This window comes from Bos taurus, chromosome 28 (assembly GCF_002263795.3).
Source record: "Bos taurus isolate L1 Dominette 01449 registration number 42190680 breed Hereford chromosome 28, ARS-UCD2.0, whole genome shotgun sequence".
NCBI lineage: Eukaryota > Metazoa > Chordata > Mammalia > Artiodactyla > Bovidae > Bos > Bos taurus.
Window position 1 is genome coordinate 28,886,941 of NC_037355.1, and position 18,700 is coordinate 28,905,640.

An 18,700-nucleotide genomic window follows, 5' to 3' on the forward strand; every position below is an offset into this window, starting at 1 on the left:
TTGATTTCCTTTAAGATTGACTGGTTTGATTTCCTTGCTGCCCAAGGGACTTTCAGGAGTCTTCACCTGCACCACAGTTTGCAAGCATCAATTCTTATGGGCATTTCATATACATGGAATCATACAATATGTAGTCTTTTGTGTCTGGTTTCTTTCATTTCATATGATTTTTTTTAAGTTTCATCCATGTCATGGTATGACATGGTAAAATTAATTTTAATAACTTTTAAACTAGTCTCATGTATCCAAACTATGCTTATTTCATTTTATGTATCATCAATATAAAACTTTATTAATGAGATATTTTATATTCTTTAACTTATATGAAGACTTTTTTTGTGGTGTAGATTTTCTTTAGAGTACATCTCAGTAAAGTATAGTCACCTTTTAAGTGTTCAACAGCCATGTGTAGTTAGAGGCTACTGTATTAGTAGGACTCCTGGTTTTAGTTCAGATCTCTTTTCACTGCATTGTACTTAAAATGTACACATTTTTCTGAAGATACAGAAGCAAATTTTTAGAGAAATTATACTGGAATCTAAAATGAGTTTCACCTAAACAGCTCCATTCATACCTAATTTTCTTTTTTTTAATTAATTAATTTTTTAATTTAATTATTTTAATTGAAGGCTAATTACTTTACAATATTGTAGTGGTTTTTGCCATACATTGACATGAATCGGCCATGGGTTTACATGTGTTCCCCATCCTGAACCCCCCTCCCACCTTCCTCCCCATCCCATCCCTCTGGGTCATCCCAGTGCACCAGCCCTGAGCACCCTGTCTCATGCATCAACCCTGGACTGGCGATCTGTTTCACATATGATAATATACATGTTTCAGTGCTATTGTCTCAGATCATCCCACCCTCGCCTTCTCCCACAGAGTCCAAAAGACTGTTCTATACACCTGTGTCTCTTTTGCTGTCTTGCATATAGGGTTATTGTTACCATCTTTCTAAATTCCATATATAATGCATGACTAATTCTGACCATGGCTTATTTTGATTTAGAAGAAGGCTGACCTCCTGCTCCAGGTAACAGAATGTCACATTCAAGGCTAATAAGATTCTAAAACAAAAGCTTTACTTGGGTGCTTTTTAAAAAATTCTTTGACAGCTAAAATTAGCTGGCTTTTTATTAAATTTTCAAAACATAATTTTTAGAGTTCTGGAAACACATGCTACTCACAGAAGAGGATATTGAATCAAAGAATTATTTCATCATTTACCTTTTCAGTCATTCTCATGACTTCATGCTCTTTGATGTTGAGACCCAAAGAGCTAGTCCATGTCTTTGCCCAACAGGAATAAATAAAAATTGATGTGTTAGGGGGAAGGTATATAGAGGCTAAGATTATTAGGATAATGATATTTTTATTTATACCTTGTATTTGCAAATTTGAAATACTATATGTTTTTCCCTCAAGTGTTAGTTACTAAAGGGAAAAAATGACCAGTTAAAATGGCAAGACCACAGATAAATTATAGATCAAAATTTTAATAAGCATGATAATAATCAGATTAATTCTAAACTTCTCTACTAGTTTTTAACATTTCTCTTTTTTTTTAATTTAATTTAATTTTTTAACTTTACAATATTGTATTGGTTTTGCCATATATCAAAATAAATCCGCCACAGGTATACATGTGTTCCCCATCCTGAACCTTCCTCCCACCTCCCTCCCCATACCATCCCTCTGGGTCGTCCCAATGCACCAGCCCCAAGCATCCAGTATCGTGCGTTGAACCTGGACTGGCGACTCGTTTCATATATGATATTATACATGTTTCAGTGCCATTCTCCCAAATCATCCCACCCCTCTCCCTCTCCCACAGAGTCCAAAAGACTGTTCTATACATCAGTGGCTCTTTTGCTGTCTCGTATACAGGGTTATTGTTACCATCTTTCTAAATTCCATATATATGCGTTAGTATACTGTGTTGGTGTTTTTCTTTCTGGCTTACTTCACTCTGTATAATAGGCTCCAGTTTCATCCACCTCATTAGAACTGACTCAAATGCATTCTTTTTAACGGCTGAGTAGTACTTCATTGTGTATATGTACCACAGCTTTCTTATCCATTTGTCTGCCGATGGACATCTAGGTTGCTTCCGTGTCCTGGCTATTATAAACAGTGCTGCGATGAACATTGGGGTAAACGTGTCTCTTTCAATTCTGGTTTCCTCAGTGTGTATGCCCAGCAGTGGAATTGCTGGATCATAAAGCAGTTCTATTCCCAGTTTTTTATTATTTTGAATTTTTTGTCTTTATCTAATGAAGATTATTATTACTTGTAGCATTTACACTTCCAACAGTATAATGGTGGATGTTGGCTTCAAAATTTTCAAGTTGCTCAAATTTGGAACTTACTTTCTGGGATTTATAGATTCTTCCTTTTTAAAAAGGAACTATCCCTTTCCTTCAGTTTAGCACTGCAGGTAGATTCCCTATAGTGAATGAATCTCCCTTGTTCTTATCACAAATAGCCCTCGGAATAGCAACTCTTTATTTAAGGCAGCAGTCCCCGACCTTTTTGGAACCAGGGACCGATTTCATGGAAGACATTTTTTCTACAACCAGGGCAGTGGTAGGTTGAGGGGGAACAGTTCAGGATGATTCAAGCCTGTTTAATTTATTGTGCACTTTATTTCTACTCTAATGCTGCCGCTGATCTGACAGGAGGTACTGGTCTATGGCCCCAGAGATTGGGGGCCCTTGAATTAAGGCTTAAATTTTTAAAAACAATCTTTTTCTTTCAGACCTCTTAAGCCATGAAAATGCAGCAACACTGAATGATGTAAAGACACTGGTCCAGCAGCTATACACAACGCTGTGCATCGAGCAGCACCAGTTAAACAAGGAAAGGGAGCTTATTGAAAGATTAGAAGATCTCAAAGAACAGCTGGCGCCCCTGGAAAAGGTGCAAATTCAAATTTCACACTTTTCTCTTCACTAATATTTTTTCCAGAGGATATATGTTTGCTTCCCCCCCTCCAAGTTGTATGTGATTGAATTATGTTAACCTGATGAGTTGGGGAACTGAATCATAAAAATCTTCCAATTAAAACTATGAAAGAACTTTAAAAGAAATAGTTTGGGCCTTAATAATGGACCTAGAGCTTTGAGGCCTGAATATATTCTCATTAACCAGACATACTACCTTTATGACAAAGATTGGAATACTTGCTGATCAAGAAGGGTTCTAAGTGAGGTAGATAATCATTTTAGCCAACTTAAGAATTAATATTATATGGAATATCATGTAACTGTTAAAAAATAATTCTGTAGATCTAATATGCTATAGAAAACTCATATTTTATGAAAAGTAAATTATAAGATAATGTATGCATTAGTGCATTTTGTTATTGTTTAGTCACTAAGTCATCCAACTCTTTCGTGATCCCAAGGACTATAGCCCACCAGGCTCTCTGTCCATGGGATTTCCCAGACAAGAATGCTGGAGTGGGTTACCATTTCCTTCTCCAGGGAATCTTCCCAACCCTGGGATCAACCCCGCATCTCCTGTATTGGCAGATAGATTCTTTACCACTGAGGCCCCCGGGAAGCCCGTGGTAGTGCATACTATGATTCCATTTTTCATTGAAATATATGTTACACATATAGCCATACACACACACACACACACACACACACACACACAAAGAAGAAAATAGAAGGGACGTATTCCCAAATGCTAATAGAATGATAGGATCATGAATAATTTTTCTTCTTTATACTTTGCTGAATGTTTTACACTGAAGATGTGTCATCCTTATTTTTTAATAATAATACAAGTATTTCCACTTTAAGAAACTAGACTATATTAGAGATTAAGGAGGAGAATAAATAATATTGTACTTTTTTCTTATTTCCTTAAAAGTAATAAACATATATCTCAAGGTTGTTCTCATTAAATTTAAGACCTTTAGAAATGTTTGAGGAACTATTGTAAAGGGAGGTGAAATTTAAACTTTGTACTTTCAAAATGCAAAGCTTTTTTTTAATGTATTAGCTATAACAAAATAATTATCATCCTTTACTGAATATTTACTTTGTGCTAGGAATTGTCCTACGTATTTTACCTGTATTCTCTTATTTAACAGAACAACACATTAATGAAGTTATGGTGATTCTTGGATCAGGGCCTGAATCCAGAGTCCATGCTCTGACTCGCTGTGCTCTTTTGCCCCAGTAGACCTCTTGAGTAAAAAATTAATAATGGATTAAATCTTGAATGCTACAGTGAGAGAACATTAGCCTATTTTTGTTTCCCTCTTTCAAAGAAAATAATCTTGTGGTTGGATAAAGACCTATAAAACTAACTTATTTCACCATATTTTCAGCTACTAATGTACTAAAAATGTTATTCCTATAAAATATTATTCAGTAAAAACTGCAGATACTATTTAGGAAGACAAACTATGTTTTCTAGAATTGAGACCAACTTGTATCTTGATTGCAAGCCCTGTTCTTAAGTGAACATAGAACAGTTTAAATAAGAGTTTAAAATTGGATCTATGTCAAAATGCTTTAGAGTTGACTGATCATGTGTGACCTATAGGTACGAATTGAAATCAGCAGAAAAGCTGAGAAGAGGACCACTTTGGTGCTATGGGGTGGACTTGCCTACATGGCCACACAGTTTGGCATTTTGGCCCGGCTTACCTGGTGGGAATATTCTTGGGACATCATGGAGCCAGTCACCTACTTCATCACTTATGGAAGTGCCATGGCAATGTATGCATATTTTGTAATGACACGCCAGGTAAGAATTCCTCTTCAAGTAACTTTCCTGACATAGTGAAATTTTGGTTGTCAAAGTAATTCTCTTTTCTCTCATATTCTTTATAAGGCCAGTTCCCTTTAAGTAAATCACTTATCCTTTATATGCAGTCACTCACATATACACACATACATGCACGTGCTCATGCATGCCAATTACATATCAGGAACTACTCTAGGTGCTAGAGATAGAGAGATATAAGACATGGCTTTGGCCCCCATGGAGCAAACAGACTATTAAGAGAACCATATAAAGTGCTAAATTCATAACAATATTATGGTAAGATAGAGAATAAGAAGGCAAAGGAGAAGAGAGGTCAGCTGTAGGATAACTTGTTCAGCTCAGTTGGCTTGGCTTTTTATGTACTGTGTAATTAATGTAGCAGTCAGATGGGGTAGTTTTTTGTTTTTATCGAATATTTGGAATGGAGAATTGGTGAAAACTAATCAAATAAACAAAACTCTGGGTTACTTCTAAGTATATCAGTAGTATAGGTATTTGTCATTGTTATTTTAATGTCAAGGAAGGGAAGTGAAAGTTAGATATCTAATCACTATTCTGTTCTTTAACAACCAAGGCTCATGTATTAAATATCAGTGTCTAGAACTAATTGTTATTGTTAGTGCTATTTTTTTAGTAGCTTGGAAATCCATGGGATGTATGAGGGATTTATTATTGCTTTAAGTGATACAACCATAGATCCAGGCTCCCTTGAATAAAAATCACTTGAAATAGTTGAGACAGATGAGAAACTTTTTCTATTTTCTTAAGTGTCAAAAGAATTCTGAGAGTTGCTTCTTATGTTTTTACATGGCCTCTGTTGAATGAACATAGATGTTTTATTTCTGTAGTCATTAGACCAGTGGTCACAGGCCTATTTTTGTGAGGGAAAATGAAAGCTCAAGGGTGTTATTTAACCTTTCTGGGCCTCCCAAATTTGTCTAGTGGGCAGAAGAGAGGAAGTACATTGCTCATGTCCTGCTATTGTTTGCCCAGCATCTCTAGCACTTAATCCCATGTCTAGCTCATATTCGTCACTCTATATGAACAGAGCGGGCAACCAGATCAGTCTTATCTAATCAGACCTCTGGGCATGGCTTGCATATGTCTATGTTGTTTAGTTTCTTGTTGTTTAGTTTCCAAGTTGTGTCTGACTGTTTGTGATCCCCTGAACCGTAGCCCACCAGGCTCCTCTGTCCATGGGATTTCCCAGGCAAGAAAACTGGAGTGGGTTGCCATTTCCTGCTCCCAGAGGATCTTCCCAACTCGGGGATTGAACCCATGTCTCCTGCATTGGCAGGTGGATTTTTTACCACTGAGACACCCCTTAAATGGGTTCTTTTTATCAGGTGAAATCTAGACTCCTTAGCCGAAGTTCATAACTGGTTGCTGTCCTTTCCAAATGTCTCTCAACTCATCTGTGTATGTACTAGGTATTTTAAACACATTAAATTACAGTTGTCCCTTGAACATCAGCGTTTAGGGGCATCAACCCTCTGTGAAGTGAAAAAAAAAAAAATCCACATATAACTTACAGTCGTCCCTCTGACCCATGGTTCCTCTGTATCCATAGTCTCTCCATATCCAAGGTTCCCCATCTGGGGATTCACCTGACTGTGGATCGTGTAGTGCTATAGTATTTACCATTGAAAAAAAATCCACATATAAGTGGACCTGTTTGGTTCAAACCCATGTTGTTCAAGGGTTAACTGTATAGTGTTTGAATGTGTTAGTTGCTCAGTCATGTTGGACTCTTTGTGACACTCCAAGGACTGTGGCCCTCTAGACTATCAAGATTGCCGGGAGAAATATCAATAACCTCAGATCTGCAGATGACACCACCCTTATGGCAGAAAGCAAAGAAGCACTAAAGAGCCTCTTGATGAAAGAGGAGAGTGAAAAAGTTGGCTTAAAGCTCAACATTCAGAAAACTAAGATCATGGCATCTGGTCCCATCACTTCGTGGCAAATAGATGGGGAAACAGTGTCAGACTTTATTTTTATGGGCTCCAGAATCACTGCAGATGGTGATTGCAGCCATGAAATTAAAAGACGCTTACTCCTTGGAAGGAAAGTAATGACCAACCTAGACAGCATATTCAAAAGCAGAGACATTACTTTGCCAACAAAGGTCCGTCTGGTCAAGGCTATGGTTTTTCCAGTGGTCATGTGTGGATGTGAGAGTTGGACTGTGAAGAAAGCTGAGCACCGAAGAATTGATGCTTTTAAACTGTGGCGTTGGAGAAGACTCTTGAGAGTCCCTTGTACTGCAAGGAGATCCACCCAGTCCATTCTGAAGATCAGCCCTGGGATTTCTTTGGAAGGACTGATGCTAAAGCTGAAACTCCAGTACTTTGGCCACCTCATGCGAAGAGTTGACTCATTGGAAAAGACTCTGATGCTGGGAGGGATTAGGGGCAGGAGGAGAAGGGGACGACAGAGGATGAGATGGCTGGATGGCATCACTGACTCGATAGACGTGAGTCTTTAGTGAACTCCGGGAGTTGGTGATGGACAGGGAGGCCTGGCGTGCTGCGATTCGTGGGGTCGCAAAGAGTCGGACACGACTGAGTGACTAAACTGAACTGAACTGAGGGAGGCCTGGCGTGTTGTGATTCATGGGGTCGCAAATAGTCAGACACGACTGAACTGAACTGAACTGAATACAGTGCCTATGTGTCCTACTGTTTAAATGCTGAACTGCTGTGATTCCTCAACATTTTTGCTGCCCCCAAGTGACTGGTTGCAAAATAGCAGTAGTAAACAATTTAGTCTTGTGAGTAGGAAAACATTGACCAAATTGAATGTAAAATATTCTTCCCCATGTCAATAGCCATAATTAACACCCATGAAGCAAAAGCCTATTCAGTAGCATTTAAACTGTTGAATAAGCTTTTATTAGCAACCTAAATAGATTCAAAAGTGTATTAAGTTCCAAAGAATTTTTATAAGATGATAAGTTCCTTGAGATCATAAAATTAAGTAGCATATTGAATTTTACTAATATTTCAGTGAGACCTAAGTACCACTTTCTATCATATGAAAAAGGAGCCTGACAATAAGAAAATGCCAGTTGAAAAAGTTACTTCAGCAGGCATGTGAACCACTATTCAATACCCTAGCCCAAGTATTTTCAACAAAGGGGATGTCACCCTCAAGGAGGCAAAAATTGGTTCTTGAGGAGTAAAACATCTTGGAAATTACAACAGATAAATGGATATACAGTCTATCTGTGGTATTAAAACCTCTTTGGGGAGAAGAGGCAGCTAAGGGGAAAATATCTGCAAAGGCATCTTAAGGTAATGATGAAAAAAGATTAAGAAACACTGACCTAGCCTTTAATACCCTTTGTCATCTCAGTTCCAACATTCATGCTTTATGTTCTGTTATACTCCAGCAAACTACTTCAGTGACCATTCAGAACCTACTTATAATAAAAACTCGTGTGCCTAAACCTGTAGGCTCCTGACGTCTCTCTTAACTTGTTTTGTCACCTTCCTCATGTGTTGCTTCCTTTTCTGTCCCAATTAGACCCTATTGCCATTCTGTTCAATCACTGCTCCATTGTCTTTCCATTATATGTAGTCTGTAAACTCCTAATCTTGGATAATTCTAGCCATTTACCCTATATCCAGGCTACTGAACATTGCTAGAGAAAAATCATGTAATAGTATGGAATGGGCAACTGCTTATGTTTCTAATTAGATTTTCTTCCCCCATAAAGTTACTTCAAGACTTCACATCAAGCTCCTCATCCCACCTTTAACTTTGCCTTCTACTTCTCCTAGAAAATTGAGCTTAACAGATAGAAGCTTTCTAATTCCTAAACTCTGTGAGTTTAATAGCATCCTTACTGACTTGCATACTATTTCCTTAAATTCAAATAAGAGGTGGCATTTTCTTAATCAGGGCTAGCTCTTCTACCTTCTCTTAATCTTATTACCTCCTTCCAGAATCTTATCCCAGTATATATTTTTTGTATGTTCTCTATGTTACCAAACTCTCCTTCTCTGACTCTCTTTCCTTTATAATAAAGCTCTCCATGTCTTTCTTCTCAGTTATTATCAAATAACCAAGTTTCTAGAATAGAGTCTAGCATGCAGTTGCTTAGTAAATGCTTGTTGCCCAACTAGATCTGAATAAATTGAATTAGTGTATACATTTATATCCTTACCAAAGATAAGTAGCCTAGTCACAGCAACTTAGATGAAAGTAGAGGGCTTTCTCTCAAGTTTTTAAACCAGCATTTGTCCCTTAGGTCAAGATTATTTGATCCAGATCATGATTCTGTCTTTTTAAAAAGCTTCCATAAACCCCTCAACTACTGTTGAGTCGTTATCTGTCATCCTCAGTATTTAAATATTTACTTCTGTTTCCAGTTGTGGCATACTAGGTAATCAGAACAATGCTCTCATTAGGAAATGTTAAAATAGTTAAACAAAACATAAAACACATCTGCCTGTAGATTCTAGAGAACATAACAAAAATTACCAGGCAAGGACCAGAAGAAGAGAAGTCTGAGTAAGGTGAGTCTGGTGTTTAGGTGTCCTTTTTCCTCTGGGATTTACACTGAGTAAAGGCCGAGCAGCCAAGAAGCTGAGCCATACTGGATAACCTAGAAGGACCAAAGCCATAGACATTCATGTCCAGGGATTGTTAAAATAGGTTGAAACACGTTTGCTTTGGTTTGGAATTTTAAAGGCCACTATTGTAGAATAGAAGAACCTGTTCTTTCAGTCATCCCAGTGTTGTAAATTGGATTGAAGTAGTCCTAGAATACTGGAAGTCCCATAATGCTAATCTCACAGGTTCCAGGCAGAAGAAAATATTAATCTCCCTGGGAGGAGATAACATTATCCTAAGCCTAAATACAGAGTTAAACATACAATAAAAAATAAACAGATACACAAGAAAATACCTATAAAAACAATAGACGTTTGAAACACAAATAGGAGATCTAGTAACTGGATTTATCAGACAAAGCCTTTAAAATGATTATGCTTACTGTATTCGGGGAGATAAAAGGTAAGGTTGAGAATATTAACAGATAACTTGATTAAAAAAAAAACAACATTCTAGAGAACAAATTTAATGGATTGATTTAACTGTAGAGTAGACATAAGCGGGATATAGTGACCTGGAAATAAATCAGAAGAAATAAATATGGAAAGACATAAAGAAGTAAAATATAGGAGAAGGTAAGAGGTATAGAGGATAAAGTGAAAAGGCCTAATACATTTTTAATTTTCTTAGTGTCTCAGAAGGAGAGGAGAAAAAGAATGGGAACAAACAATATTTAAAGAGCTGATGACTGAGAGGTTTCCAAAATAATGAAAGACATTAATTTATAGATTTAAAAATTCTGTCAAATACCAATCAATGTAAAGGAAGAGAAGCTCACATCTAGACACATCAGAAGTAAAATTGCAAAAGACAAAGACAAAGAAGAAATCTTAAGAGAAGCAAAAGGAGAAAAAGAAAGGATTGCCTTCTGAGGAGTCACTGTTAGATAGCATGTCAACCACAGAAATGAAGGTAATCTCAACCACCAGAAGGTAATAGAATGGTACCTACAATGTGTTGAAAGAAAATAATTGTCAACTTAGGATTCTATACTCAGCAAAAATATCCTTCCAAAATAAAGGTTAAATAAAGATGTTTCCAGACAAAGGAATAGAGAACTTGTCACCTGTAGATCTGTACGAAGGAAATACTAGAGGTTGTTGTTCTTAGGGCAGAGGAAGGTTATCACAGCTGGAAAGTCAAAAAAGCAGGAAGGAATGAAGAGCAATGAAAATGGTAAATCTGTGAGTGAATCTAAATGAATATTAAATGGACTTCCTGGTGGTCCAGTGGTTAAGAATCCACCTGCCAATGCAGAGAACACAGGTTTGATCGCTGGTCCGGGAAGATTCCACATGCCACAAGGCAGCCAAGCCCGTGTACCACACCACTGAGCCCTGTGCCACAGCGACCGAAGCCCGCACACCCCAAGCCTGTGCACAGGAGAAGCCACCACAATGAGAAGTCCACGCACGACGAGAGAGCCTGCGTGCTGCAGCAGACACAGCACAGCCAAAAATAACAACAAATGAACAGTGAATGCGTAAAACACAGAAAAAACGAAAACATACAAAACTAGCATGTGTATCTGGAGGGGTAGGCGAACTTGAAGTGTTGGAATGTGCCTTTGTTGCCTAGAAAAAGGGTAAGAGTACCACTTCCATTCCACTTTTATTTTTGGTCCTAGCCAATGCAGAAGGCAAGAAAAAGATACAGTGGATGAAAATATTGGGAAGAAAAACAACTGGCATGATACATAGATTTTGCACATAGAAAAATTTTAAAAACATGTGTAGATAATTGGTTAGAATTCATAAGTGAGTTTCATTAAGGTTACTGGATACAAGGTCAGTGCACATAAATGAGTTACATATCTATATGCCAACCACAAATGGTTAGAAATGAAACTTTTTAAAAGATGCAACTTAAAATGACTTTTAAAAATAAATCATGCAAAAGATGTACAAGATGTCTATGTAGAAAAGCATAAAATTAAAGGAGATTTAATGAATGTAATGATACCACATGTTCATGGACCAGAAAAGTAAATATTGTAAAAATGTTGGTTCTCTCCACATTGATCTGTTAGATTCTTTGCAACCCCAGTTAGAATCCCAATAAATTTGGGATTGGGGGAAGAGATTTGATTAAGCTACTTCTAAAATTTATATGGAAATAAAAACACTAAGAAAAGTCAATAAACTCTTGAAGAAAAACTACATAAAAGGATTTACTATGTCAGATATGAAGACTACAGTTCTAGTCTACAGTTCTCCAGTACAGAGCACACTGCGGAGCTGCAGCGACTGAGACAGTGACGGAGGTGTGGACGCTAGTCCAGTGGAATGGGAGAGCAAAGTCGGAACAGCCCTAGTGTGAATGCACTTATGATGTTAAAAAATGGCGCTGCCGAGGAAAAGTCTTTTGGTAAATGGTGCTAGAACAATTGACTGTCCATATAAAAAAAAGAAATGACCTCATCCTCATACTATAAACAAAATTAATTCCAGATGGATTGTTGATCTAAACGTGAAAGGTAGCACAATGAAGCTCCTGGGAAGTAATAATATAGAAGAACATCTTCATTACTGTGGAAAAGAAAACAGCTGTTTACACAATAAAAAGTGCTAGCTGTAAAAAGTAGAAATAATAAATTAGGCTGTATTAACAATTAAGAACATCTTTTTACTGAAGAGCACCATTAGGAGGGAGAATGAGCTGGGAGGAGATGTTTGCAGTATGTATATCCCACAAAGGATCCATATATATTAACAAATCCTACAAGCCAATAAGAAAAAGACAATCCAGATATGCACAGGCACTTCTAAAAGAGGATATGTAAACGGCCAGTAATATAAAAGAGGATATGAAAAAGCCTCAGCCTCACGAGTAATCATGAAAATGCTGTATATCATCAAGAGAAGTAAAAACATGTGTCTACATAAAAATTTGTACACAAATGTTCATAGCAAGATTATTCATAATAGCCAAAAAGTGGGAAAATCTGAATGTCTATCAATTGACAAATAGGTAAATAAAGTGTAGCATATCCATTCAATGGAGTCTTATTTGGCAATAAAAAGAAATAATGTACTGATACATGAAACAAACAGATGAGCCTTGAAAGAAGCCAGACACACAAGGCTGTATGTTGTATGATTCCACTTATGAAATATCCAGAATAGGCAAATCTATGGAGACAGAAAGTAGACAGGTAGTTAACCTAGAACTGGAAGTATGGAGGGAGATCAGAAGTGATATTAAAGGGTATGGGGTTTCTTTGGGGGATGATAAAAATATTCTAAAATTTACTGTAGTAATGATTGTACAATTCTGTGGCTGTGCTAAAAAGCACCGTTATACCTTAAATAGGTAAATTGTATGGTATCTCAAGTAAAGTTGTTTTTAAAATGTTAGGTAGGGCTTCCCTGGTGACTTATGAATCTGCCTGCCGGTACAGGAGACACAAGTTCAATCCCTGGTTTGGGAAGATCCCACATGCTGTGAAGCAAGTAAGCCTGTGCACCACAACTATTGAGCCTGTGCTCTAGAGACCCCGAGCCACAACTACTGAGCCCCCAAGTGCCCTCGAGTCCGTGATTCACAGCAGGAGAAGCCTCCGCAGTGAGAAGTCTGCACACGGCAACTGGAGAGTAGCCCCTGCTCTCTGCAATTAGAAAAAAGCCTATGCAGCAACAAGACCCAGCACAGCCAAACATAAATAGATAAATAAAATTTTATAAAATAAAATATGAGGTAGTCATGTAAATAATATAATTTAGGAGTTTGGGATTAACATACACACTCTACTATATATAAAACAGATAAGCAACAGGGACCCAATGTATAGCACATGGAATGATGCTCAGTATTTTGTAATTACCTGTATCTGAATCACCGTGCAATACGCCTGAAACTGGTGCACGCAAAAGATGAGTATCACAGACATGATACTGAGTGAAAGTAGTCATACACATTGCGTACTCTCTGACTTCATTTTTATTAATATAAAATTTTAAAAACCAGGTGAAACTGATCCGTAGAGCTCAGGAAGATGCATTTTAAGTAAGAAAGCTACAAAGAGAGCAAGAAAACAGATACCATAAAAGTCATGATAGTGATTATTTTGCAGAGGAAGAAAGGGTGAGTAATTGGACAGGGGCAGGAAGGAGGCTTCTGAGTTATTGGTAGTATTCTATTTTCTTTACCTGGTGATGATTAAAATTTATTATGTGATGATTCTTTAGGAAGTACATTTTTGTTTTGTGTTCTCTTCTGTGTTTTCACAATAAAAAAATTTTAAGAAATATTTAACATAGCACATGTCAGTAGTATATCTTTATTTGCAATCATGTGTACTGAATCTAATCAATAGTAAGGGCTTATTTTGTGACGATAGTGTGCTAAGGACTAATAATTTAATTTTTCTTTTATTTTTGTAGGAATATGTTTATCCAGAAGCCAGAGACAGACAATACTTATTATTTTTCCATAAAGGAGCCAAAAAGTCACGTTTTGACCTAGAGAAATACAATCAACTCAAGGATGCAATTGCTCAGGTAAGTTTTCCAAAAATGAAAGTAAACCCCAGCCCCATCTTGTACAGTGGCGGCATCATCATCTATAATCACACTACTTAAATGGGTAAACTCTGAAAGAATGATCCAGTCCTCTTCTTCCTATGCAAATTATTCCTCAACCAGTAGAAATGACTGTTTTAACATATACACCTCTCCAGGAAGTTTTATATAACACAAGCAGGTGTTATGTAACACAAGAAAAGATAATGTGTCCCATCTATCCTGTTAACACTAGCATATTGAAATTTTTAGACCTATTTTTAGTTTTTTAGTTTTTGTATCTTTACCTTTCTGTCTGCTTTTATCTTTCTCTTTTTTTTTAATCTTTCTACAATTGACCCCAAGATCTCTCACCTAAAATGTGTGGTAGCAATGGGGCAAAAATAAAACCCAGGTCAAAGAGAGACTACTAGAAATCTTTGCCAGGTGCCAGTCAGAGCTTATTGAACTACTAGACGCTTTTTTAAAAGATTGATATTTTATTTCTTATAACAGTTACCTCTTTCACATTTCTGATTATGCCTTCCCCTCACTCTGATATCTTTGATTTTGGTTAAGAAATACTCATTCCTTTTCTTTGCAGTCTTTCATTACTTTAGAGGTTTTTTAAAACCTCAGGAAACCATTCCCTTCTCTTCAAAGTTTAATTATCTTCTCTGGACCTTCTCCACCTTCTCTGTCCCTTTGTGGTGATGGGGTTGTGCTCTGAATAGGTTTAATTTGTCTTCCTGCCTCGGCCTAAGTGAATTCTTACCTTCTGGAGCTATTAAAAAAATAGGTACTTCAGCCCCATCCCCACACTGGGGTGAGGCCCAAGCATGTGTGAGTTTTGAAAGTGCTGCAGTTGACTTCACACCCCTATTTTTAAAATTACTGATAAATGAAAAGCTTAAACAGCAACTAGACAAATAACTAAAGTCTTGAGCAGTATAATTTAAATTCTGGCTCCAAAGGGCTTCTCTGAAGAAACGCCATCAAGGTACCTCCGATGCCCTCGCATTCTTGAGCCCCGAGTCCTGCCCTGCTGACTGCGCGGCCTTTCTGGAGGCTCTGCTGACAGCTGAAACTACCGGGACCAGCTTCTGTTTCCATACACCTTTACTGTCCTGCGCCTTCGCCACTAGGGCACTCGTACTTTCAGAGTGATTCAGATGGTTTCTCTGACTCATAATGATGGAGGAAAGACAAGTTCCTTTTCTCAGGAGGCAGTAATATCATTGAAAGCTTGACTAGCCAGTTTTTCTCACCTTTTGTTTCTATTTTAGGCAGAAATGGACCTGAAGAGACTGAGAGACCCATTACAAGTACATCTGCCCCTCCGACAAATTGGTGAAAAAGATTGATCTGCAAAGAGTCTCTGAGTCCCGGCAGAAAGAACACCTGTTTATAACTATGGCCTTTTTAATTAAAGCATTGCAGGTGGAAGCTGGGAGCCATGTTGGGGTAGAGGGTTTTTACCTTTAATTAAAAACAAAAACAAAAAGATCTTAGGGAAGAAAGTGTTAAAATCTGAAGATCACGCTTTGTGGAATATAGCTCAAAGGGCTTCGTGACATACTGTCTTAATCAAGCATCTCAGTTTCTGGATGAAAATGATACTCTATATAGTTGGGAGATTAGATTCACAAAGAAAAATTGATGCTGGGGGTGTTTGTCTCTTGCATCTTCTTTGCAGGGTCAGCAAAACAGTAACACACCAGCACCCCACTCAGCTCTAATTTTCTTTTTTTAATTTAACTTTTCTTAATTTTGACATAGGAGTAAATAAATCCACCAGAAAAGCAAAACCTCAAGATACGTGGGTGGCAAACAGAGTCTGAGCCCATGTCATTAGCTTTTATTTTAGACTGGACCCAGTCTCTGCAAAGTTACCAGGACTCTCTCCCATTTGTGCACATTTCTGACCACCCACACCTGTTGGTATGGTAGTTTTATCCATATGATAATTGGAACCAACTTATGACTGTTTGATAATTGACTCTTTGGATTATGCCTTCATACCTTCTTAAATGTCTATATATTTCAGTGCTCTGAATCACTATCTAGAAATCATTGGCAACACTGCATGAGGTTTCTTTTGTTTTGTTTTTTACTAAGTAATCTTTAAGAGGAAGACAAATTTCCCTCCTTTATTTAACTATCCCATTGATATTCCTCTCTCCCTCCACAGCTCAAGCCAGAGGGGGAATGTTTAGCTGTATTACTGAATCAGGAAGATGTAAGGTTTACAAATTGGCTAAAAATCATGGCTCTGTAGCCATTTCAGAACCCGAATAGTTTCATTGCTGTTAATCTGCTTGTATGACAGCATCCCAGGCCACCCAGATGGCCTTGCCTTGTATGGAGGCTTTGTTAGTCTCGAAGGATACACACTTCCATGCTGCTTGTGAACCCTCCCACCTCCACCACTTAAGCAGTTGTAAATCAAGTGAGTGGATCTCAAAGGGTGCAATTTATCTTTATATAGGAATACATTTCTATGGTTTCTTTCAACCTACCCTCTTCACCCTATTTTTTCTTATCTTAAATTGAGAGAAAGAGGAAATAATCTTATACTCTATCAAAATATTTTCTATCGTATTTCCAGATGACATCTGCACTTGGAGAGTCAAAGGAATCTGTGTCTGATCTGTTTTTATTAATAACGACTTGTGGGGGCAGGATGAAAGGATGATGGGGCTTGTCACACAGCTAGCTGATTCACTTTGTTCTTTCACATGATCCATCCCTCCTCCTTGTGGCAAGGGTTTTCTTTCTCTTTTTCTTCCTTCTTTGGGATCATTGTGTATGAAGAGAAACACTTTAAGTGACAAACCCAGACTCCAGGTGCCTTGCAGAGGTTGAAGGCCGGCCAGGATTGCTGCTGCTGCTCCTGCCACCACCCCTCCCTTGCACTGGCATGACGGAATGAAAGGATGCATGTCTCCACTTCCCGTCCTCCTCCCACTTCCTTCCTCATCCGCCCCCAAGTTGTTCAACCCCCTTCCCTCATTTATTTCTGTTAAGCTCTGTGAATTATTTTTAAACCATTTATCCTGTTTGTACTGCAGGGGTTTTAAGAAGAAACAGCACAGTGCAATGAGCAAATCCTTTCAGGTTGTGTGGGAGGCTAGGGAGGGGAGAACGTGAAGAAAAGTCCTTTAAACAAATAGCAAAATATTGAACATGTGTAAAATCCTGTATCATTTATGAAATATGTATAAAACGCAATGTACCTCTGGAACAATAAATACTTATTCAATTTTTGAACTATAGCATCTCATTCTTTAAAGCAAAGCAACCAAAATCAAAAGTAAAAACAAGCTTGTTTTCTTCTGATTCAGAGTAGGAAGGATCCTTATAAAAATACAATTTGGAAACTGTTTTGTACCCAGAGCCTGTATTTTTAAAAGGCATTTCACGAAGTCTTCCTAAACTTAAGATGGTTGATATTTTCCTAGTTTTTCAGAGCCACCAGAAGTTCAGTTATCAACAACCCAGAGAGCACCCTGAGACTAATATCCTTATCTCCTGGTTAACAGGAGCTATCTCCATTGTATCCGAACACCAGTGTGGTCTCCTGGACTCCAGAAACTTGTTCAAGAAGGAACTAAGATCAAATTCTCATTATTTTAAGAGTGTGTATCAAATTTATAATGTTTACCCAATGGGAAGATACCACATGCTGCCTAGTCCATTGAAGGCCTATCGAAAAGCATGTGTTAAATCTCTGCATTAAGTGCAGTGTGAGATACACTAAGAGCCTCCACAGCCACGGTCCTGCCTCCAGTCAGCTCACAGCCACCGCCACAGACATTCCTAAGATACATAAGGCTTAAGAAGATAATATTGAAAATGTTAAGCTGTTGTTTGGATTTAACAAATAACAACTACATTCAAGCCCCTATGGTCAACTAATCTAAGACAAAGTAGGCAAGAATATACAATGGAGAAAATATAGTCTCTTCAGTAAGTGGTGCTGGAAAAACTGGACAGCTACATGTAAAAGAATGAAATTAGAACACTCGCTAACACCACACACAAAAATAAACTTGAAATGGATTACAGACCTAAATGTAAGGACAGCTAGCATAAAACTCTTAGAGGAAAACAGCCTACTCTCTGACATAAATTGCAGCAATGTATCTTTTGATCCACCTCCTAGAGTAGTAAAAACAAATGGGATCTTACTAAACTTTTGTACAACAAAGGAAACCATTAACAAAACAAAAAGCCATTTGCAAACTAAGCAATTGACAAGGGATTAATCTCCAAAATATATAAATGGATCATGCAGCTCAATATCAAAAAAACAACCAACCGTATCAAAAAACAGGCAAAAGATTTAAATAACCATTCTTCAAAGAAGATAGGCAATGACCAAAAAGATTAAAAGATGTTCAACATCACTAATGATTAGAGAAATGCAAATCAAAACTACAATGAGGAATCACCTCCCACCAGTCAGAATGGCCATCAAAAAACCTATAAACAGTAAGTGTTGGAGAGGGTGTGGAGAAAAGGAAATCCTCCTACACTGTTGGTAGAAATGTAAATTGATAAAACCATTATGGAGGACAGTATGGAGGTTCCTTTAAAAGCTAAATATGAACTATCATATGATCAAGCAAACCTATTCTTGGGCGTTTATCTGGAGAAAACTAATTCGAAAAGATACATGAACCCCAGTGTTCATTGCAGCACTGCTTAAAATAGCCAAGACACGGAAGCAATGTAAATGTCCATCAGTAGAGGAATAGATAAGATAATGGTTCATATATACAGTGGACTAT

General features: G+C 37.6%; 1 protein-coding gene across 4 annotated transcripts in view; it reads left to right on the top strand.

The window, feature by feature from the left end:
• Positions 1 to 17,177, top strand: part of MCU (mitochondrial calcium uniporter) — a 195,096-nt gene extending 177,919 nt beyond the window's left edge. For 2 of the 4 annotated variants that reach the window (XM_059882562.1, XM_059882563.1), the window contains exons 10-13: positions 2,762 to 2,922; positions 4,564 to 4,767; positions 13,791 to 13,907; positions 15,194 to 17,177. In XM_059882562.1, coding sequence (XP_059738545.1) covers positions 2,762 to 2,922; positions 4,564 to 4,767; positions 13,791 to 13,907; positions 15,194 to 15,271 — 560 coding nt within the window. In that variant the 3' untranslated portion in view covers positions 15,272 to 17,177. The remainder of the gene's footprint in view (positions 1 to 2,761; positions 2,923 to 4,563; positions 4,768 to 13,790; positions 13,908 to 15,193) is intronic. The other 2 variants (XM_024986716.2, NM_001206102.1) reach the window with 2 other exon arrangements.
• Positions 17,178 to 18,700: the final 1,523 nt, after the last annotated feature.